General features: G+C 43.5%; 3 protein-coding genes across 6 annotated transcripts in view; 2 read left to right on the forward strand and 1 right to left on the reverse strand.

Annotated features, from left to right (window-relative positions):
* Positions 1 to 5,628, forward strand: part of LOC139559349 (diacylglycerol O-acyltransferase 1-like) — a 31,232-nt gene extending 25,604 nt beyond the window's left edge. Inside the window, exons 13-17 of one of the 2 annotated variants that reach the window (XM_071375278.1) lie at positions 1,789 to 1,901; positions 2,157 to 2,222; positions 2,445 to 2,532; positions 2,993 to 3,055; positions 3,200 to 5,628. In XM_071375278.1, coding sequence (XP_071231379.1) covers positions 1,789 to 1,901; positions 2,157 to 2,222; positions 2,445 to 2,532; positions 2,993 to 3,055; positions 3,200 to 3,346 — 477 coding nt within the window. In that variant the 3' untranslated portion in view covers positions 3,347 to 5,628. Of the gene's footprint in view, positions 1 to 1,156; positions 1,405 to 1,788; positions 1,902 to 2,156; positions 2,223 to 2,444; positions 2,533 to 2,992; positions 3,056 to 3,199 lie in introns of those variants that run through there. The other variant, XM_071375279.1, reaches the window with a different exon arrangement.
* Positions 3,652 to 8,939, reverse strand: LOC139559350 (cilia- and flagella-associated protein 20). Of its 3 annotated transcripts, none has more exons than XM_071375280.1 (6): positions 8,523 to 8,888; positions 7,943 to 8,022; positions 7,730 to 7,841; positions 6,741 to 6,929; positions 6,162 to 6,272; positions 3,652 to 4,077 (listed from the first exon to the last, which is right to left on the reverse strand). In XM_071375280.1, exons 1-6 carry the CDS (start codon positions 8,604 to 8,606, stop codon positions 4,045 to 4,047), a joined length of 609 nt encoding a protein of 202 aa, XP_071231381.1. In that variant the 5' UTR covers positions 8,607 to 8,888; the 3' UTR covers positions 3,652 to 4,044. The 3 variants fall into 3 exon arrangements, with proteins under 3 accessions (XP_071231381.1, XP_071231382.1, XP_071231383.1); XM_071375281.1 differs by lacking the exon at positions 3,652 to 4,077 and adding an exon at positions 5,760 to 5,910 and having other exon boundaries at positions 8,523 to 8,939; XM_071375282.1 differs by lacking the exon at positions 3,652 to 4,077 and adding an exon at positions 5,760 to 5,907 and having other exon boundaries at positions 8,523 to 8,904.
* Positions 8,940 to 9,396: 457 nt separating this feature from the next.
* The window catches only part of trpn1 (transient receptor potential cation channel, subfamily N, member 1), a 48,147-nt gene continuing 34,566 nt past the window's right edge, over positions 9,397 to 22,977 (forward strand). The window contains exons 1-5 of the mRNA XM_071375283.1: positions 9,397 to 9,817; positions 10,223 to 10,324; positions 15,313 to 15,408; positions 20,864 to 20,977; positions 21,377 to 21,481. Of these exons, the coding sequence (XP_071231384.1) occupies positions 9,680 to 9,817; positions 10,223 to 10,324; positions 15,313 to 15,408; positions 20,864 to 20,977; positions 21,377 to 21,481 (555 nt within the window). The 5' untranslated portion in view covers positions 9,397 to 9,679. The remainder of the gene's footprint in view (positions 9,818 to 10,222; positions 10,325 to 15,312; positions 15,409 to 20,863; positions 20,978 to 21,376; positions 21,482 to 22,977) is intronic.

Consider the following 22,977-nt stretch of genomic DNA (forward strand, 5'->3'; position numbering starts at 1 on the left):
TCCCCCCCCCCCCCCTTTAATCTACACACAATACCCCATAATAAAGGAAAAACAAGTTGACATTTTTTCTAATTTATATATAAATGAAAAAAATCACATTTACATAAGTATTCAGACCCCTTTCTTTACTCAGTACTTTGTTGCACCTTTTGCTAGCGATTACAGCCTTAAGTATTATTTTGGTATGACGCTATAAGCTTGGCACACCTGTATTTGGGGAGTTTCTCCCATTCTTCTCTGCAGGTCCTCTCAAGCTCTGTCAGGTTGGATGGGGAGTGTTGCAGCACATCCATTTTCAGGTCTCTCCAGAGATGTTGATCAGGTTCAAGTCCGGGCTCTGGCTGGACTAGTCAAGGACATTCAGAGACTTGTCCTGAAGGCACTCCTGCATTGTCTTGGATGTGTGCTTAGGGTCATTGTCCTGTTGGAAGGTGAACCTTCGCCCCCAGTCTGAGGTCCTGAGTGCTCTGGAGCAGGTTTTCATCAAAGATCTCTGTACTTTGCTCTGTTAATTTTTCCCTCGAGCCTGACTAGTCTCCCAGTCCCTGACGCTAAAAAACATCCCCACAGCATGATGCTGTCACCACCATGCTTCACCGTACAGACTGTGCAGTGGTTGGAAAAAGTACCCAATTGTCATACTTGAGTAAAAGTAAAGAGAGCTTAATAGAAAATTACTCATTCATTCAAGTCATTCAGTAAAAGTATTTGGTTTTAAATATACTTAAGTATCAAAAGTAAAAGTATAAATAATTTATTGTATTAGGCAAACCAGCCGGCAACATTTTATTATTTACGGCTAGCTAGGGTATGCCCCTGGCTATCCATGGGGGGGAAAACACATTCAGACATTTACAAACAATTCATTTGTGTTTAGTGAGTCTGCCAGATCAGAGGCAGTAGAGATGAGCAGGAATGTTCTCTTGATAAGTGTGTGAATTGGAACATTTTCCTGTCCTGCTAAGCATTCAAAATGTAATGAGTACTTTTGGGTGTCAAGGAAAATGTATGGAGTAAAAAGTACATTATTTTCTTTAGGAATGTAGTGAAGTAAAAGTTGTCATATAAATACACAAAAAAACTACTTCAGTAGTATTTTACACCAATGGGATGGTGCCAGGTTTCCTCCAGATGTAACGCTTGGCATTCTCCCCAGATTGCTCAGTTTGGCAGGGTGGCCAGCTCTAGGAAGAGTCTTGGTGGTTCCAAACTTCTTCCATTTATGAATGATGGAGGCCACTGTTCTTGGGGACCTTCAATGCTGCAGAAATATTTTGGTACCCTTCCCCTGATCTGTGCCTCGACGCAATCCTGTCTCGGAGCTCTACGGACAATTCCTTCGATCTCATGGCTTGGTTTTTGATCTGACATGGACTCAGCTGTAGGACCTTTTCATATAGACAGGTGTGTGCGCCCTTCCAAATCATGCCCAATCAATTGAATTTACCACAGGTGGATTCCAATCAGGTTGTAGAAACATCTCAAGGATGATCAATGGAAACAGGATGCACCGGAGCTCTATTTCGAGTCTCCTAGGAAAGGGTCTAAATACTTATGTAATAAGGTTGTTTTTTTAAACTTGTAATAAATTTGCTAAAATGTCAACCTGTTTTAGCTTTGTCATTATGGGGTATTGTGTATAGATTGAGGATTTTTTATAAATCAAAAAAGTTTAATCCATTTTAGAATAAGGCTGTATTGTGAAAAAGTGAAGGTCTGAATACTTTTCCGATGTCCAGACTGTCTAATGGCACAAGGCTTTCCCTCCTCTCCCCTCTACCCCAACAGGTTCCCAATCATTTAATCTGGCTCATCTTTTTCTATTGGTTTTTCCACTCTTCCATGAACTTCATAGCTGAGCTGATGCGGTTCGGCGACAGGGAGTTTTACCAGGACTGGTGGTAAGTGGATGACTATTCCCAGTTAGCCTTGCGTTATTTGTGCAGTGATACCATGTGAATTGTGCCATGTGTTTGGATTACATGTAGTGCTAGATGTAATGGTAAAGTAGCTTAGACAAAGTCTTCTAAATAAAGGATTTTTTTACTTCAAGAATGAGGCTGCCCTGCGCCTCCTTTCCCTCCATATCATGTACAGTAGTGACTAGATAATGAACTGCAACTTTGTCTCTGACCGAGTCACTTGTTGTTTTGCAGGAACTCTGAGACGGTCACTTATTTCTGGTCAAACTGGAACATTCCTGTGCACAAGTGGTGCCTCCGGTGAGTAGGAGTTTAAGAAATAAACATTGTGATTGGAACAATACCACCTCCTACAGCACTGACTTTGTGATGTGAGCATGTGTTCTGAGTTGTCTACAGTAAGTCCTGTAACCTTGTGACATTATAGCAGTTGTTTTTAAGATGGCTATAAACAACGCTCTTGGTTATTGTCTACAGTTCCCAACTAATAAATCATTTATTTCCATCTCTTGTACTCCACAGCCACTTTTACAAGCCTCTCATGAGGAGAGGTGTGAATAAGTGGGTCGCTCAGACAGCCATCTTCCTGGTCTCTGCCTTCTTTCACGAGGTTCGTGTGGGTGGCTGAGATTTGTGATGCCATCTAACACTCTGGGCGTGTTTGACATTGCAGCCGACTGACTGATCTACATAAATAACTACTCCATGTTAGTCTTGGGCTCCCGAGTGGTGCAGCGGTCTAAGGCACTACATCTCAGTGCAAGAGCTGTCACTACAGTCCCTGGTTCAAATCCAGGCTGTATCACATCCGGCCTTGATTTGCAGCGCACAATTGGCCCAGTGTCGTCCGGGGTAGACCGTCATTGTAAATAAGAATTTGTTCTTAACTGACTTACCTAGTTAAAGGTTCAATATTATTTGTAGATCAGTCAGTCACAATTTACCCATGATGGTTTTGATCCTCTCCAACATGGCCACTGACTCAGTGTCACACTTGACTTAATCTGATGGTGTACATGTCAGTGTTTTAAAGGCTGCATCGATTTGATAATCTTCCTCTCTCATTTCAGTACTTGGTGAGCGTTCCTCTGAAAATGTTCCGACTGTGGGCGTTCATGGGCATGATGTCTCAGGTCAGAAACCCTCTTCTAAAAACAAAATGTATTTTTATAATCAAACAGTGGGTTTGACAACATGGTCCTCTGTTAATGGTTATACGCACATTTTAAAGTAGGTGGTTTTAGATTTTTCAATAATTGCCTAAACTTTTCTTTCAGATTCCACTCGCCTGGTTCGTCGGCCGCTTCCTGAGAGGTAACTATGGCAATGCGGCAGTCTGGATCTCGCTCATCATTGGCCAGCCCATCGCCGTACTGATGTACGTCCACGACTTCTACGTATTACATTACGTGTCACAACCATGAGCAGTTGGCCGCAAGCAGAGGAGCAATATATTATACTAAATAAGGAAAAATGTTTATTTTGAAAGGGAAATGTTTTATATGAAGCTCAACTGATTAGTAAGAATGTACTTCAAAAAGCTTTTCAGATGCCATTTCTCGAATGCACTGATACACTACAGAGACACTTGGCTCTCGTCCTGTCATGTGCAATTGTTGTGAAACACTACCCTGCCAAAGCTGGAGAACATTTGTATGCCTTTTCTGTTTCTTACTTTAATAGTCTACAACTATGAAGACCAATGCAAAAAACTCTACAGTACCTGTCAAACGTTTGTACACACCTACTCATTCAAGGGTTTTTCCTTTATTTTTACTATTTTCTACATTGTAGAATATTAGTGAAGACATCAAAACTAATAACACATGGAATCATGTAACCAGAAAAGTGTTAAACAAATCAAAATATATTTGACATCCTTCAAAGTAGCCACTCTTTGCCTTTGACAGCTTTGCACACTCTTGGAATTCTCTCAACCAGCTTCACCTGGAATGCTTTTCCAACAGTCTTGAAGGAGCTCCCACATATACTGAGCACTTGTTGGCTGCTTTTCCTTTTCTCCGGTCCAACTCATCCCAAACTCTCAATTGGGTTGAGGTCGGGTGATGGTGGAGGCCAGGTCATCTTATGCAGCACTCCATTCTCCTTGGTCAAATAGCCCTTACACAGCCTGGAGGTGTGTTAGGTCATTGTCCTGTTGAAAAACAAATGATAGTCCCACTAAGCGCAAATCAGATGGGATGGTATATCGCTGCAGAATGCTGTGGTAGCAATGCTGGTTAAGTGTGCCTTGAATTCGAAATAAATCAGACGGTGTCACCAGCAAAGCACCATCACACCACCACCTCCATGCTTCACGGGGGGAACCATACTTGCGGAGATCATCCGTTCACCTTCTCACAAAGACACAGCGGATGGAACTAAGTCCAAATTTGAGAATTATCAGACCAAAGGACAGATTTCCACTGGTCTAATGTCCATTGCTCGTGTTTCTTGGCCCAAGCAAGCCTCTTCTTATTGGTGTCCTTTAGTGGTTTCTTCGCAGAATTTCTATAACTTTTAACCATGCACACCTGTTAATTGAAATGCATTCCAGGTGACTACCTCATGAAGCTGGTTGAGAGAATGCCAAGTGTGCAAAGCAAAGAGTGGCTACTTTGAAGAATCTCATAACATAATTCAAATATATTAACACTTTTTTTTGGTTACTACGTTATTCCATAGTTTTGATGTCTTCACCATTATTCAACCATGTAGAAAATAGTATAAATAAAAAAAACTGAAATAAGTAGGTGTCCAAACTTTTGACTGGTACTGTACACCTATCGATATGCTGTTTGTCATGCCTTTGATTATTTAATGATCTGAGTATTAAGTTGTGTATTTCATGTGGCTGCAGTAATAACCAGTGCATGGTGTTTTCCAAGAAATTAGTGCTCTTTGAATATATCTGCTAAAGGAACATGGTCCTCGTAAAATAAGTTGGGTGTTTTATTTGTCAATATTGACATCCCATTATAAATAAATGGTGAACCAAACAGTAACAAACACAGTATGCATTTATATTTGCACTTCAATGAACCTTTGTCACTAGTATACTTGAACTGTCATCTAGTTTAGCCCACTCAACCCTTCATGGTTTCAATATGACATGTCTATACATGCTTTTCTTCAGCAACTATCCTACTCGTGCCTGACATCTCTACATGAGCCACAAACCAAATCGAGCCTGCATTTCACTTTTGTTTTACTTACTCCAAAGTGCCTAGTATTTTCTTTCCAGCTTCTATTGCCATGTGTTGTAGGAAATAAATAGTGTGACTTCAGTTTGTTTTTGTACACGTTATTTTAATTCAGGACAGTTGTAAGAAATAATGCTTCTATGTTAATTTACAATTTCAACCCAAGTGTGTTTGATGGGCAGGTAATATGTATTTTTAAAGCCTCCCCTCAACAAAATGTGACATTTGATAAATATTGTAATCCAACTTCAGATCTGTAATCTATTTTAAGTCCCATCTAGCGGGTGATATTTTTCCAGAACAGTCAGATTGGGTAAGTAGGTGAGGGCAGGTTGCTTTCCATGCGGCTCCTATCATTTGGGAGACTGTTCCAGAACATGGCGTATGTTTCTTTCATGTTCTCTGTGCTAAGAGTTTTGTAACATTAGATGCTGTCACTGCACTGAGCTCCTCATTGGCAGCTACTGCACAAGTTAAATAAAATCCTGCCTGTGGAACTGGAACCTGGCTATTTGTTTTCTTGTATGTAATAACCATGAGCTTACACTGACCAGTGCTTGTCAATGACACATTTGCTGCACAATCATTTTGAGGGTTTACTCAGAATTGCAGATGTTTATGCTAAACAAAAAAGTATTGTGCATACAAAATGTTTATTGTGCAGAGAAAACAATCACATGGTTCCAAAATACTTCAAAGCAAAAACATTACAACAAATGTAGCCTATCTGCAAATAAAATTCACATCTGGAATGGGGGAGGAGAATCGATTCAGCTGCCTTACTGCTGCAAAGAAACGTGTCGATTAGCTACAAGAACTGCAACATATTGTACTTTGACTGATCTTGCTCATTCTTTGAGATGCATACGAGACAGTGTTTGCATTCCAACTGGCACCCTATATAGTGCACTACTTTTGCTCTATGGGCCTTGGTCAAAAGTAGTGCACTATAAAAGGAATAGGGTGCTATTAGGGAGAAACACAGTCTGAGCTGTAGGCCTACCTGACAACTGGCATGGACATTATTTGTACTCACCTTTGCTTTGTTCTGTACGGGTAGATAAAGTTTGAACTCAGCAGGGAGCTCATCTTCCGAGTACAGTCTGTCAGAGAAGTACACTCTCCGTATGCGGCAGTTTGCATGGATCTGGAACAAATGGAACACAGGCAAGGTATTGCAATATCTAATCTTGTCCAGAACATACCCTTGCTAATATTTTAAAGCATGGGGGAGAGAACTCAATATACATTAAAATGACTAACACCAAATAGAAACATTGTAGAAATGATAATGGACCTACATTTCTACCATTTGACCATCAAGTTTACTAACAATCACCAAAATTAGTTTGACACCCAATTTTAAAGTGTGTATTACAGTAACAATGAGTTCAGTATCTTATTATTCCTCCACACACATTTGATGTAAGAGCTAGCCTGGTCCCAGATCTGTGTGTGCTGTCTCGCCAACTCCTATGGTCACCAAACTTGCCATGGCAATGACCATAAGAGTCAGCAAGGCAGCACAAAGATCTGGGACCAGACTAGGTAAGAGATCCGTATATTGCATCTTGGACCATGACCCTACCCTGGTCCATGAGCCTTTCTGACTGACCTGTACGCGGAGTGTCTCGATGTAGTTGGTGCCGTAGGCCCGCCGTGTGAAGTCAGACAGGTTAAACTGGATCTGGTTCCAGCCGTCGTCCAGCCTCATGGGCATGGTACAGATGAAGGGCTTCACCCGAGTGGTGCTCTGGTAGTTACTGGCCCGGAACCGCCTCCTCACATTCTTGTCATCCAACACCTGGGATTGTATTAAAACTTTCAGGTTTCAAACAATTAAGTATATGTTTTCAAAATGCATACTGCCTCCAGCTCCTTGCAAAGTGGTGTGTGATGCACTGATGAAGCCTGCCTTCCATTGCCGTTTGATGCTGCATTCAAAACAACTGGGAACTCTGAAATATCCAACCTCCCGACTTCAGTGCGTTCTGGGAACTGGGGGGGGGGGGGAGCCCCGAATGGGAAAAATAGTTTTGAACGGTCATCTAACTCGGAATTCCAACTCAGGAACTTGGGCCTAGAGCTCCGACTTTCCGACCTGAAGATCACTGACATCATGATTTGAACTCGTATTTTCCAGAGTTCCCAATTGTCTTGAAAGCACCACAAGATGCTTCAGCAGTAGCTCTTGCAATATCTGACATATTTTCCACTCAAAGGCGCTATATCTGTATGCTGTAAGCGTGTGATAAGATGCATACAAATATACTGTACACACCCACCAATTTAATTCCACAAAATTATGCAAATGAATCTATAGACTGATAAGCATGACCAGTCAAATGTATTTATATCGACTGGTATTTACATCAATGAATAAGCTAAAAAATGATTATTTTGCAATGGAATTTTTTTCTTATTCTCCTGGACAATTGACCAGCAGCAAATTTTATCGGACAAAAGTATCGGACAAAAGTAGTCTATTACCGGCTAACGGAAACCTATGAGGACTTGATTAAAATAATTATAATACAATAAAGCACAGCTTTCATGATTGTACAGATGCAATGGCTCTGATTGTTGACTTGGATGATAACCTACCTGGACTTCAAAGGTGAAATACTTCTTCAAATTCTTTATGATCATAACCAAGAACGGGAGTTTGATGCCAAGTGTCTTCTTTGGGTCAGCCGGACAAGTGATGTAGGTTGTGCTGTTGAATTTAAGGACACATGGTTGGATGTAGTTGACTGAAGAAGAGATGCACAAACAGCAGACCTGCCAAAACGGGCTATGAAGATGGAACAAGCTTACCTGACATTTGTTCCCTCCACTTCAAGCACCAGCGACTGAATGTCGTTGTCTGTAATCCGCTTTATGTGGCCGTTCCTGACCTGTAACAGCACACGCAACCGTTTGTAATGGGTTAGCTAGCTTGTACTAGCTAACGTTACTACGTTTAAGAAATGTGTGTGAGTATTGAATGTGAACCCAGGAAGATAAGGGAAGCTGGAGAACTACTGGATATCTAACCAAGCTAATAAACAAACGTTAGTTAGCTTGCTAGCTAGCTAAGCCTTGATTAAGACAGTACAATGACAATACTGTAACACTGCTGTCAAATTTGAGCTAAAACAAGATGTCCTAGTGCCAGCTAAACACAGGGCAGTTTGAGGAACACAAAACCAGCTAACGTTAGCAAACGAGCTTCTAGGTTTCTATTGCCATTGTCATGAGTAAGCTGGTTAGTTAGATGTCTAACGTTAGTTGCTTGCTCCCTGGAGTTTAGCACCATACCAAGCCCTGCTCTTTAGCTACTTAGCTAGCAAGCCGATGTCAAATTTGCTAGTTAGCAAGCCAATTTATGCGTAGGCTTGTGTAAGTTGTTGCTTACCTTTTTATCCCATATCTGAAGAGGTTTGCTCCCAATGCTATACAAGATAGATAGGAATCCACTTTGAAAGGTGTTTTTAAACATTTGCGCGGTTATAACACCGTCTCATCCACATATGTTGTTACTTGTAACGTTACTTGTTGCTAATGTTACTTTAGTTTACTTGATTGATCTTTTGCCTCAACTTCAAGTTCCGTGTGGCACAAAATAATGGTCATTAGTTCCGCCTAGCCAAACGACAAAAAAAGAAAAGCGTCTTATATGAAAAGGAACTTCAGAAACACCTAAATGTTACTGGTAATAAAGTATGCCGTCCAGCCCCACTGTCTATCTCCAGCAATATGAACAATGCCCTTGTTCGCTGTCTCCCCTTCTGCTATTTTTGAGTTGCTATGAAACGCAACGCGTTTCACGTAGGACTTAATTGTTGACGCATATCAGTTACCATGGTAACACAAAGCTTTGGCCGGGATAGCTGATGATGATCTGCATTGTAACCTTATAATATAGCTCAGTGACTGTAACATCATGCCATTTTCTACAAAGATTATTGCAACATTGTAACACCGTGTCACCCCCCCCCCCAAAAAAAATCTTGCAACCTCTGAATAAACAATGCTTATTGTGTTTTTTATTAGCCATGAAATAAAACAAATTATGTATTCTTCTAATCACAGATGAAGGTTAAGTATGTGTTCTACTAACACAAACACAGACACATGATGAGGATGGGGAGATGGAGGAGGAACAGTAAACTACCAAAAGGAGTTTACTAAAGCGCCTAGGCCTATCAGAGCTCTATGGTCATTATCATCATGTTTAGCCTACAAAATAGAGGGAAAAGTGGGGGTCTTGGCTAGTCTACAGACGAATCCAAGGTAACAAGAGCACAAAGGCGGAGTTATAAAAGTTTAACTAGTGGTGGATAGGGGCGGTGGATTTTCCCATGTTGGAGTTAACGGAATGCTGGTTATTCTACCTCATACAAAGACGGGGAAACTTGAAGCACAAATTCTACAATCAGAATGCTACTTTCGAATTACACCTGCCACGGGGACATAACTTTTAGCCACGCGCAATAAGAAAAAACTATATTCTCATTAGATATACTCGTGTAAATTGTGCATTTAAAAAACGATTGGTAGCCTTTGTAAAAGATGTCTGAGACATCTTCAGTCAACTCTGGGTCCAGCCAGCGACTCTTACAGCTGTCTCTGAAGGGTGAATGGATTGCGCTCGAGCAAACAATCAAAGGGTTGGACAAGGGAGACCCAGAACTAACCGTAATCGATGAGGTAAAATGGTTGTGGTTGTTTTTTAATCTAAACTGTTTTTTTTTTTACCGGTTTATTATCATGATGTGCATCACTATGATATGTAATGAAGGGTGGGACTTCAGTAAAGTCAATGAATACCTCAAATTAGCTTAATGTTAATCAGATATATTTGGGCTATTAATTTATATATATATATATTTATAGCCTACACATATTTGTGGGCTATAAAGAAAGATATGATTATTAGTATCTTAAAACCAGCATATTTTGCCAACATAATTTTTGGGGGGAAAAAATATATGCAACATTTTTATTTCAAGCATATCAAATAATTTATTTGAATTATGAAATGTTGGTGGATAGCTATTTGATACTATTGAGTCAGCTAATGAGATAGATATGGTTGATTCTTCTCTTTTCCAGGAGTCTGGCTTGAGTCTCCTGATGATTGCAGTGAGGGAGAACCGCCTGTCTGCAGTAGACAGACTACTGGAGTTAGGAGGCAGCCCTAGTGAAAGGACAAAGGTAAGAAATTACTCAAACTGGAAAGTGTAAATGAGGATGAGGATGATGATGATGGACTGATCCAAGGGCAGCAGTCGGATTGTTTCCCGACGATGATGGACTGATCCACGGGCAGCAATCCGACTGCTGTAAGCATATACCGTAACACCTTGATAAACTCATTGTAAAATGACATTGCAAGATGACTCCCAAGTCTATTTTCAGGCTACATATTAAGAAACAACTATGTAAGTATGCACCATTATTCTCATTCTAACTGCACACGAGAGTAGTGCAGAGGACTAGTGGGTAATAGGGGTAGATCATAGGAATAGAATTGGTGGTATTGCTATTAGAACTGTGGGGTAGATCAGGGTTGCTTCTGAGGTAGAGGTTGTTGGCAGAGGAGTGGGCATACTGGCGGCGCTGACCTTTACAGTAGAGACACTCACTAGGCATCTCTTCTGGGTCCTATTCTATTGCGTTTATGACCCAGCTGGGCACAGCGAGTCACAATCAGAACAACACAATGATGAGAATGACAAAACAATAATTTGGTGTGCTATATATCCTCATGAATAGCCACATTTTGGGAAATTTCATTTTTTCACACATTTTATTTTTGTGGTGGAACAGGGATATTAGGAACCTCCAGAATGTGTGATATAATATCTGAAGCCTCCCTTATTAAATGGATAACGCACACTGCCATAAAGTGGTGACATAACTAGACAGACTAATCATTTCAGTAGGTGTTTTTCTCCCCATGTACACTATAAAATAAATGATGTCACATGTGTACAGCAGCTGTGATAGGCAGTAAAAATCTATGAAATCTTGAGCATTGAAGCAGATTGAGCACAAAAGCAGTTGAATATCTAAAAATACCGTAGGCCTACTGACAGTGGGAATTGTTCCTTTATTGGGTGACATTTTTTAAAGCTTGTTTAGGAAAGTAGACTGCCCTTCCCACAGCGTCCACATACAATACTGCTTTATATGGCAATATTAACTCTTTGGAATTGGGATGATGTAGGCTACACACTTTTGTTGTTTATCTAAAGCTTTTATTTTAAGAATCCTGTTGACTTTTTCCCACAGACAGAATGGGTTTTTCTGCTGATTACTTAGCCTGATTACAGATTTGTCTACTGTCTTGTCCACTCCTACGATAACAGCATAGACAGATCTGGGATCAGGCTGAGTAATCAGCAGAAAAACACTTTCTTTCTTGTGAGATAAAGTAAACATGATGCTTTTATTAGGTTATTTGTTTTTTAAAGAGCATTTTGTTTATCCTCTTGCCGACTCCTGTGGTAAATAGCACAGACAGATCTGGGATCAGGCTAAGACTGACCGAGGCCTAACAAATTCACCCCTCAATAAACTTAGTCAATCAGGATCTGCAAGTGTTTCATTGTTGGCCATTCATTGTGTTTAGCCTGATTGCAGACTTCAGGGTTACTCATGTGCTATGCCAGGCTGCCAGAGGCAGTAGCCATGACTTTAACCAGCCATAAGGAATAATCAAAGGCTCTTTTATAGACCTTTGCTGCCCAGATGGCTGACCGAGCAAGAAATAATTAGCTGTAGCTTACCATAGGGAAAAATAGGAAATTATGAATCATTATAAAGGTTTACTGTATGCATCATAGTCTCCATTGTAAAATCCCGGGCATGTTTCTATTTAGTATGAGCTCAAGTGTTGTATTTTCCGATAAATTTGCTCCCGGGTTTAGTTCCGTTCATTTCATATTTTCATTTGATGTGTTATAGTTTATGATTGTAGTCTATTGTTGCTGTTCTACCCTAATGTTTCCACTTCAGCTCAAACCTACAATCCATGGAAACCCTTACTGACTTATGACTTCTGGGGGAATTTAATGGTGTGCAAATGCAATCTCTCCACTCCATGCACAAAACCCCCAGAAGTCTGGATTTAAGCCTGTAGCAATTTATTTTCATTGTATCTAGTGAAGCCACTTAAAACATTTATCATTGGTAGATATATTGGTGGATATATTGTTAGATATATTGGTAGATATAGTGATAGATATATTGTTAGATATATTGGTAGATATATTGGTAGATATAGTGATAGATATATTGATAGATATATTGGTAGACATATTGGTAGATATATTGGTAGATATATTGGTAGATATAGTGATAGATATATTGGTAGATATATTGGTAGACATATTGGTAGACATATTGGTAGATATATTGGTAGATATATTGGTAGACATATTGGTAGACATATTGGTAGATATATTGGTAGACATATTGGTGGACATATTGGTAGATATAGTGATAGATATATTGGTAGATATATTGGTAGATATAGTGATAGATATATTGGTAGACCTATTGGTAGACCTATTGGTAGACATATTGGTAGATATAGTGATAGATATATTGGTAGACATATTGGTAGATATATTGGTAGATATATTGGTAGACATATTGGTAGACATATTGGTAGATATATTGGTAGACATATTGGTAGACATATTGGTAGATATATTGGTAGACATATTGGTAGATATATTGGTAGATATAGTGATAGATATATTGGTAGACCTATTGGTAGACCTATTGCTAGACATATTGCTAGACATATTGGTAGATATAGTGATAGATATATTGGTAGATATATTGGTAGACATATTCTGCAATTGGAATGCAATACATTACTATCATTCTCACTTTGCACAGTAGGCCTAGTCTGCAGCCAGCATGCCTAGGCCAAAACAAAGATCACATTTCCTGTAGGACTGCAGGATTACCTTTATGTAACTTATTTTATTTTTTTTGTATTTAAAAAAAAAAAAGCTTAATATCTTGGCATAATGTATTTGGCAATGTAGCCCAAAAAGTTGATGGTCCAAATAGCATCTGAGTCTAATATTTGCACAATTGACTCATTATTTTTTTACCCATCTTGACCAGAGCCCCATGCTATCTTAATTTGAACAGTTTCACACAGCAGGAAAATAATCCTGCAGCAACAGGAAATGTGAATTATCCATTATAATTCATTGACATTTTTGTAGCGGTTGATACATTTTTAGATAGGATAAATCAATTCTGACTTTTTAAACTGGAAATTACAAACTTTAGAAGCGTTTTTTAAACCTTGAATACACTACAATTTGCATTACCTGCTGCTCTCTGTGACAACAGAGTGATCAAATTAAGATAGTACATCTGTAAGCAGAGACTTAATAAATGGTTTGTCCTAGTCGGTCCAGTAAACACTGTGTGTGCTGAGACATTAATCCCTTGTCCCTTGCAGTAGTGTGTGCAGATGTGCACAGCCCACAACTCTGTCTGGAACGATTTAGAGCCGTTTGTCTGAGGCCAGAGAGCCAGAGAGCCAGAGAGCCAGAGAGCCAGAGAGCCAGAGCTGAGAACGTCTGATCTGAGAGGGTTTCTCTCTGGGTTTGGCAGTCTCGTCCCGTTGGGGTGGCAAAATGCAACGTCTGACCATGCCAATGTGTGTGTGTGTGTGTGTGTGCGTGTGCGTGTGCGTGTGTGTGTGCGTGTGTGTGCGTGTGCGTGTGCGTGTGTGCATTTGTATGTGTCTGAACATGCCAGCGTGTTCCCGCACTGCGGTGCTTCTGGAATACTGTGTAGCCAATGGATGAGGAGGAAGCCAGAGCGGTTATTAGCAGAGAGAGAGAGAGACGGACTACTTGTGTCAGTCGTAATACGTAGACTCTGGAGAGCAGGAATGTGAGGTTACAGACTCTTTAATGAGAGAAGGGCTGTCCCACAGTTCACTTTTTACAGTCTCTGTGTCACTTCCTAAAATCTTAGTTTTTATCCTGTCATTTTCTGGCCATTCTTTTTGTTAGTTCAAAGATAGTTCTTATTAATTATTGAGTCTTTCTGTCCTTTATATAGAATATTTAGCTTCTCACCATTGCACTGGTGTGTAACAAAGAATTTACTCTCCATGAATTATGGCACTGGTAGAAAATCAGTCATGCTGTCAATTTACTCCACACTGTTTGACAAGTTGTGTGTTTGCAAACATACTTTAATACTTTACTAAGTTTGCTACAATATGTATTTTTTTATGTGGAGCCAAGCAGTATTTTTACTGGGTCTCTTCAGTTAGAGAGAGGATGTATTTTGTAGATCATCATACATACACTCTTAGAAAAAAAGGGGCCATCTAGAACCGAAAAGGGTTCTTTGGTTGTCCCCATAGGAGAACCCTTTGAAGAACCCCTTTTGGTTCCAGGTAGAACCCTTTTGCGTTCCATGTAGAACCTTTTGCACAGAGGGTTTTACATGGAACCAAAAAGAGTTCTACCTAGAACCAAAAGGGTTATCCTATGGGGACAGCTGCAGGACCCTTTTGGAACCTTTTTTTGTAAGAATGTACACATAGCTAGCTTTCACTCTTCTCCTCCTCTCCTTCTTTTTGTTGGCATTGCCTCATTGGAGTCCTTTCCAACTCTGTAAGTATTGGTATTTACTCACAAACAAGGCTATTGTTGCACCCCAACAGAGCACTTACATTTCAGATTTGGACAGAAGTAAAACATGTGATAAGAAAAAAAAAATGATGGGTGGCTTGTGAAATATCTCATGGCCGGGTTGCAGACTGTCCTAAGGATTTTCTCTGTGGTGTGCCTCAATGTGAGGTTACAGATGTTATACATTACTCCACAAAGCAGCATGGGTAAAAAATGCATCCCTCGTAGAAAAACTGTAATCCCAGACTGATGGATTGGTGGCTGCAACCACATCTGCACTCGTTTGAGCAACTCTGAATCACATTATAGACTGATCATCATACTTCAATCATACATTAAGTCAGACTGCACAATGGAAGGATAATATTTACTGAGACCTGGCAGGATCTTAAATGCAGTGCAATTTGTAAATTAGGGTGGTGTGTGTGTGTGCACAGTCTGAGCTAATCATCAATCTGCAATAATGATATTATGTTTGGCCAGAATTGACTATATAGTCTCTCTGTTTGTGTCCTATAGGATGGCAGGACTGCATTGCATGTAGCTGCAGCACACTCCAAGGAAGACATTGTGAAGCTCCTGGCCAGAAAGGCAGATCCTGACTCACTAGGAGGGGTAGGTTGTCTCTAGCCCCAGTGTAAGCCTCTTTGTATTCTTTATTCTATATTCTATATTGAAATCATTTTATTTTATTTTATTCTATTCTATTCCTTTCTCCATCTCACCCTTCTACCTTTACCTCCAAACCTATTCCCCCAGACGTTTTGCTGAAGACAGCCCAGGGAGTATAGCATTCCTAAACAGGCCTGAGGTTTGGCTTATTTGGCCCTTTTTTCTCCTCAGTGGTAACTGAAAACTGCTATTATTTGTGTGAGTTTTGGCTGAGCTGACCTGTTATGACATCCAGAGTCAGTCTGACGGACAGGAACCACTATGGGCTTAGAGGACACAAATGACAGCCTGGTACCTTCAATAGGATCAAACTGTCTAGTGGGGTTTTGATGACTAATCTATCAGATGGTTTCTTATAGCAATGTCTGCCCATGCAAACATCTGCAGGCATTTATATTTTCTATTAAGCAGAGGTCCAACTCAGCCAACACTATAGAGCATGAAAAGATGATTTTACATAAAGTGATCTACTTGTGAATTATTTGGCTAAGAGAGAGTAAGAGAGACAGAGAGAGAGAAAGTGAGAGAGTGTGAGTGTGAGAGAGTGAGAGAGAGTGAGTGAGAGAGAGTGAGAGAGAGAGAGAGTGAGAGAGTGAGAGAGAGACAGTGGGAGAAAGTAAGAGAGTGAGAGGGAGAGAAACAGAGAGAAATAAAGAAAGAGAGAAATGTGCTTGAGGTAATCTCCAGAGGAAGAAAAGAGCCATGGTGGTTATTGGCTCACAGCCATCGTGCAGACCCATATTCCCAAGGGTGCTGACAATCCTGGACTCTAAGGAAACTAGTGGCGGGAAAAGTGCCGTCAAAATAACCAGCTGTTTCCCATACAGACAAGAATAGAGAAACTGTGAACCAAACTGAATAATCCCCCAGTGTGATCAAAACAAATGCCAAGATGATGATGTTTAGATAAATAATTAATCAAGTGGACAAAATGTGTTGGACTCAGACGTATCTTTGACATGGATTTTGGCTACATCACCAAAACACATTCCTAACCATATGGCAGGTTGCCGTTTATTGTCATGTGTCTTGCTGTAACGGTTTTCTTCCTGGGGTGAAGGAGAGGACCAAAATGCAGCGTAGCCAGTGCTCAACATGTTTAATTAAACAATAACCGTGAACACTTAACAAATAACAAAATAACAAACCGTGAAAACCGAGACAGTCCTATCTGGTGCAGAACAAACACAGAGACAGGAAACAAACACCCACAAAAGCCTACTGCCTATGGCTACCTTAAATATGGCTCCCAATCAGAGACAAATGAATGACAGCTGTCTCTGATTGAGACCCAATCTAGGCAGCCATAGACATAACTAGACAACCTAACAAACACTATCCCATACACATACAACACCCATAGACTAACCAAACACATACAACATACAATGCCCACCCCAACTCACGCCCTGACCAACTAAACATAATCAAAATAACATAAAAATAGGTCAGGAACGTGACATAACCCCCCCCTCAAGGTGCGTACTCCGAACGCACCACCAAAAGTCTAGGGGAGGGTCTGGGTGGGCATCTGTCCACGGTGGTGGCTCTGGACGCTGTCCCCACACCACCATAGTCACTCCCCGCTTCCGTATCCCCCACCCAATGACCACCCTCCAACTAAACCCACCTAACTGAAGGGGCAGCATCGGGATAAGGGGCAGCACCGGGATAAGGGGCAGCACCGGGATGAGGGACGGCAGCTCCGGGCTGAGGGACGGCAGCTCTGGGCTGAGGGACGGCAGCTCCGGGCTGAGGGACGGCAGCTCCGGGCTGAGGGACGGCAGCTCCGGACTGGCTGGCGGATCCTGGCTGGCTGGCGGATCCTGGCTGGCTGACGGCTCTGGCTGGTCATGGCTGGCTGACGGCTCTGGCTGGTCATGGCTGGCTGACGGCTCTGGCTGGTCATGGCTGGCTGACGGCTCTGGCTGGTCAGATCTGGCGGAAGGCTCTGGCTGATCCGGTCTGGCGGAAGGCTCTGGCTGATCCGGTCTGGCGGAAGGCTCTGGCTGATCCGGTCTGGCGGAAGGCTCTGGCTGATCCGGTCTGGCGGAAGGCTCTAGCGGCTCCTGTCTGGCGGACGGCTCTAGCGGCTCCTGTCTGGCGGACGGCTCTGTAGGCTCATGGCAGACGGGCGGCTTTGCAGGCTCATGGCAGACGGGCGGCTTTGCAGGCTCATGGCAGACGGACAGTTCAGACGGCATTGGGCAGACGGGCAGTTCAGGCGCCGCTGGGCAGACGGGCAGTTCAGGCGCCGCTGGGCAGACGGGCAGTTCAGGCGCCGCTGGGCAGACGGGCAGTTCAGGCGCCGCTGGGCAGACGGCAGACTCTGGCCGGCTGAGACGCACTGTAGGCCTGGTGCGTGGTACCGGAACTGGAGGTACCGGGCTAAGGACACGCACCTTCAGGCTAGTGCGGGGAACAACAACAGGGCACACTGGACTCTCGTGGCGCACTCTAGGCCTGGTGCGTGGTACCGGAACTGGAGGTACCGGGCTGAGGGCACGCACCTTAGGGCGAGTGCGGGGAGAAGGAACAGTGCGTACAGGGCTCTGGAGACGCACAGGAGGCTTGGTGCGTGGTGCCGGAACTGGAGGCACTGGGCTGGAGACACGCACCATAGGGAGAGTGCGTGGAGGAGGAACAGGGCTCTGGAGATGCACTGGAAGCCTGGTGCGTGGTGTAGGCACTGATGGTACTGAGCTGGGGTGGGAAGGTGGCGCCGGATATACCGGACCGTGAAGGAGGACACGTGCTCTTGAGCACCGAGCCTCCCCAACCTTACCAGGTTGAATGGTCCCCGTAGCCCTGCCAGTGCGGCGAGGTGGAATAGCCCGCACTGGGCTATGCAGGCGAACCGGGGACACCACCTGTAAGGCTGGTGCCATGTACGCCGGCCCGAGGAGACGTACTGGAGGCCAGATACGTTGGGCCGGCTTCATGGCATCCGGCTCGATGCCCAACCTAGCCCTCCCAGTGCGGCAAGGTGGAATAGCCCGCACTGGGCTAAGCACGCGTACTGGGGACACCGTGCGCTTTACCGCATAACACGGTGTCTGACCAGTACGACGCCCTCTCACTCCACGGCAAGCCCGGGGAGTTGGCTCAGGTATCCAACCCGGCTTCGCCACACTCCCCTTTAGCCCCCCCCCCAAGAAATTTTTGGGTGAGCCTCTCGGGCTTCCAGCCTCTCTTACGTGCTGCCTCCTCAATCCACCGCTCCTGGGCTGTGGCTGCCTCCTTCTTCTCCCGAGAGCGGCGATTCTCTCCAACCCTTCCCCAGGGTCCTTTTCCGTCCATGATCTCCCAAGACCATTCCTCCTGTGTCCAGTAGTCCTGTGTACTGGGCCGCTGCTGCTCCCCGTTGCTACGCTGCTTGGTCCGGGTTTGGTGGGTGTTTCTGTAACGGTTTTCTTCCTGGGGTGAAGGAGAGGACCAAAATGCAGCGTAGCCAGTGCTCAACATGTTTAATTAAACAATAACCGTGAACACTTAACAAATAACAAAATAACAAACCGTGAAAACCGAGACAGTCCTATCTGGTGCAGAACAAACACAGAGACAGGAAACAAACACCCACAAAAGCCTACTGCCTATGGCTACCTTAAATATGGCTCCCAATCAGAGACAAATGAATGACAGCTGTCTCTGATTGAGACCCAATCTAGGCAGCCATAGACATAACTAGACAACCTAACAAACACTATCCCATACACATACAACACCCATAGACTAACCAAACACATACAACATACAATGCCCACCCCAACTCACGCCCTGACCAACTAAACATAATCAAAATAACATAAAAATAGGTCAGGAACGTGACATAACCCCCCCCTCAAGGTGCGTACTCCGAACGCACCACCAAAAGTCTAGGGGAGGGTCTGGGTGGGCATCTGTCCACGGTGGTGGCTCCGGCTCTGGACGCTGTCCCCACACCACCATAGTCACTCCCCGCTTCCGTATCCCCCACCCAATGACCACCCTCCAACTAAACCCACCTAACTGAAGGGGCAGCATCGGGATAAGGGGCAGCACCGGGATAAGGGGCAGCACCGGGATGAGGGACGGCAGCTCCGGGCTGAGGGACGGCAGCTCCGGGCTGAGGGACGGCAGCTCCGGGCTGAGGGACGGCAGCTCCGGGCTGAGGGACGGCAGCTCCGGACTGGCTGGCGGATCCTGGCTGGCTGGCGGATCCTGGCTGGCTGACGGCTCTGGCTGGTCATGGCTGGCTGACGGCTCTGGCTGGTCATGGCTGGCTGACGGCTCTGGCTGGTCATGGCTGGCTGACGGCTCTGGCTGGTCAGATCTGGCGGAAGGCTCTGGCTGATCCGGTCTGGCGGAAGGCTCTGGCTGATCCGGTCTGGCGGAAGGCTCTGGCTGATCCGGTCTGGCGGAAGGCTCTGGCTGATCCGGTCTGGCGGAAGGCTCTAGCGGCTCCTGTCTGGCGGACGGCTCTAGCGGCTCCTGTCTGGCGGACGGCTCTGTAGGCTCATGGCAGACGGGCGGCTTTGCAGGCTCATGGCAGACGGGCGGCTTTGCAGGCTCATGGCAGACGGACAGTTCAGACGGCGTTGGGCAGACGGGCAGTTCAGGCGCCGCTGGGCAGACGGGCAGTTCAGGCGCCGCTGGGCAGATGGGCAGTTCAGGCGCCGCTGGGCAGACGGGCAGTTCAGGCGCCGCTGGGCAGACGGGCAGTTCAGGCGCCGCTGGGCAGACGGCAGACTCTGGCCGGCTGAGACGCACTGTAGGCCTGGTGCGTGGTACCGGAACTGGAGGTACCGGGCTAAGGACACGCACCTTCAGGCTAGTGCGGGGAACAACAACAGGGCACACTGGACTCTCGTGGCGCACTCTAGGCCTGGTGCGTGGTACCGGAACTGGAGGTACCGGGCTGAGGGCACGCACCTTAGGGCGAGTGCGGGGAGAAGGAACAGTGCGTACAGGGCTCTGGAGACGCACAGGAGGCACCCATAGACTAACCAAACACATACAACATACAATGCCCACCCCAACTCACGCCCTGACCAACTAAACATAATCAAAATAACATAAAAATAGGTCAGGAACGTGACACTTGCCTTGGAGGCAGACCTGAGCAAATTCCACTAGATGGGGTAGCTGCAAAGTCAAACTTGGCTATATTGTAAAAAGTCATGAAAACAAAAATGAGCTTTTTGGTCTTCATTTAAGGTTAGGGTTAGGCATTATGGTTAGCAGTGTGCTTACGGTTAGGGTTAAGGTTAAGGTTAGGTTTAAAATCTGATTTTATTACTTTGTGGCTGTGCCAGCTAGTGACCACTCTGTAGTGCTCCCTCCAGAACAAGATTCTTGACAAAAAACGCTAACCTGCAACCATATCCCTCATTCTGTCCTCTTTTCTTCATTATACCAGCCCAAGGACCAGCTACCTCTCCACTTTGCTGCCTCCCGAGCCACCCCATCCCTCGGTACCATCCAGACACTGCTAAAATTCTCCAGCAAAGAGGCCCGGCTCGTACCAGACAAGGTAGGGTATCTGCCACATGATACCGCAGCGGGACGCACTCTTCTCCTCCCTCTCATCCATCACTTCTCACCTCATCCGTCAATCAAGTGTATTACTGTGTGGTCTCGAATGACTGGAATAACCGACTGTGCTGTATATATAAGCTAAGCACAGGCTGTGTCCCAAGTGGCACTCTATTCCCTATATAGTGCACTACTTTTGACCAGAGCCCTATGGGCCCTGCCTATGGACCATGGTCAAAAGCAGTGCACTATATAGGGAATAGGGTGCCATTTCAGATGCACCCACTGACTTTCACAGTATATTATCTTTATCCTGAGGAGATTTTCTGGCTCTTGACTGCGCTGGGTTGCAGCTCACAGACAGTCATTGTTTCCATCTCTTTGTGTCTGTGTCCAGGATGGCTGCATTCCACTGCTCTTAGCCGTCGAAGCCGGGAATGTTGGAATCGTTAGGGAGCTCCTTGGAACTCTATCTGAGCCTCAGCTTAGGGCTCAGAAAACAGTAAGAGCCAACTAAGGTGTCTGGGGTTTCATGGTTTCATTTAGGAATAAGAACTATACTGTATATATAGCATTCATAATAATAGCTACCTAATGTTTATTGACACATATTAAAGTAAAGGTTAAGGTTTTAAAATAAGAGAAGCTCTGGATAGGAAATCTGTGTAGGTAAAATGAATGGACGGTTACATCAATCAAAATTAATTTGATATTAGGTTAGACCAAAATATAAGCATTGGCCCAAAATGTACAACTTATCGTGTACTACAACCAATCAAAGTACAGAAGTGCGTTGGGTACACCCAAGCAGCTATAGCCCTATGTCACATAACACCAGTCTAGTGTGTATAACATTATGTCACATAACACCAGTCTAGTATGTATAACACTATGTCACATAACACCAGTCTAGCATGTATAACATTATGTCACATAACACCAGTCTAGTATGTATAACATTATGTCACATAACACCAGTCTAGCATGTATAACATTATGTCACATAACACCAGTCTAGTGTTTATAACATTATGTCACATAACACCAGTCTAGTATGTATAACATTATGTCACATAACACCAGTCTAGTGTTTATAACATTATGTCATATGACACCAGTCTAGTATGTATAACATTATGTCATATGACACCAGTCTAGCATGTATAACATGATGTCACATAACACCAGTCTAGTGTTTATAACATTATGTCATATGACACCAGTCTAGCATGTATAACATGATGTCACATAACACCAGTCTAGTGTTTATAACATTATGTCACATAACACCAGTCTAGCATGTATAACATTATGCCACATAACACCAGTCTAGTGTTTATAACATTATGTCATATGACACCAGTCTAGTATGTATAACATTATGTCACATTACACCAGTCTAGCATGTATAACATTATGTCACATAACACCAGTCTAGTATGTATAACATTATGTCATATAACACTAGGTCACATAACACCAGTCTAGCATGTATAACATTATGTCACATAACACCAGTCTAGCATGTATAACATTATGTCACATAACACCAGTCTAGCATGTATAACATTATGTCACATAACACCAGTCTAGCATATATAACATTATATCACATAACACCAGTCTAGCATGTATAACATTATGCCACATAACACCAGTCTAGCATGTATAACATTATGTCACATAACACCAGTCTAGCATGTATAACATTATGTCACATAACACCAGTCTAGCATGTATAACATTATGTCACATAACACCAGTCTAGCATATATAACATTATGTCACATAACACCAGTCTAGCATGTATAACATTATGTCACATAACACCAGTCTAGCATGTATAACATTATGTCACATAACACCAGTCTAGCATATATAACATTATGTCACATAACACCAGTCTAGCATGTATAACATTATGTCACATAACACCAGTCTAGCATGTATAACATTATGCCACATAACACTATGTCACATAACACCAGTCTAGCATGT

The sequence above is a fragment of the Salvelinus alpinus genome, chromosome 29, assembly GCF_045679555.1.
Source record: "Salvelinus alpinus chromosome 29, SLU_Salpinus.1, whole genome shotgun sequence".
NCBI lineage: Eukaryota > Metazoa > Chordata > Actinopteri > Salmoniformes > Salmonidae > Salvelinus > Salvelinus alpinus.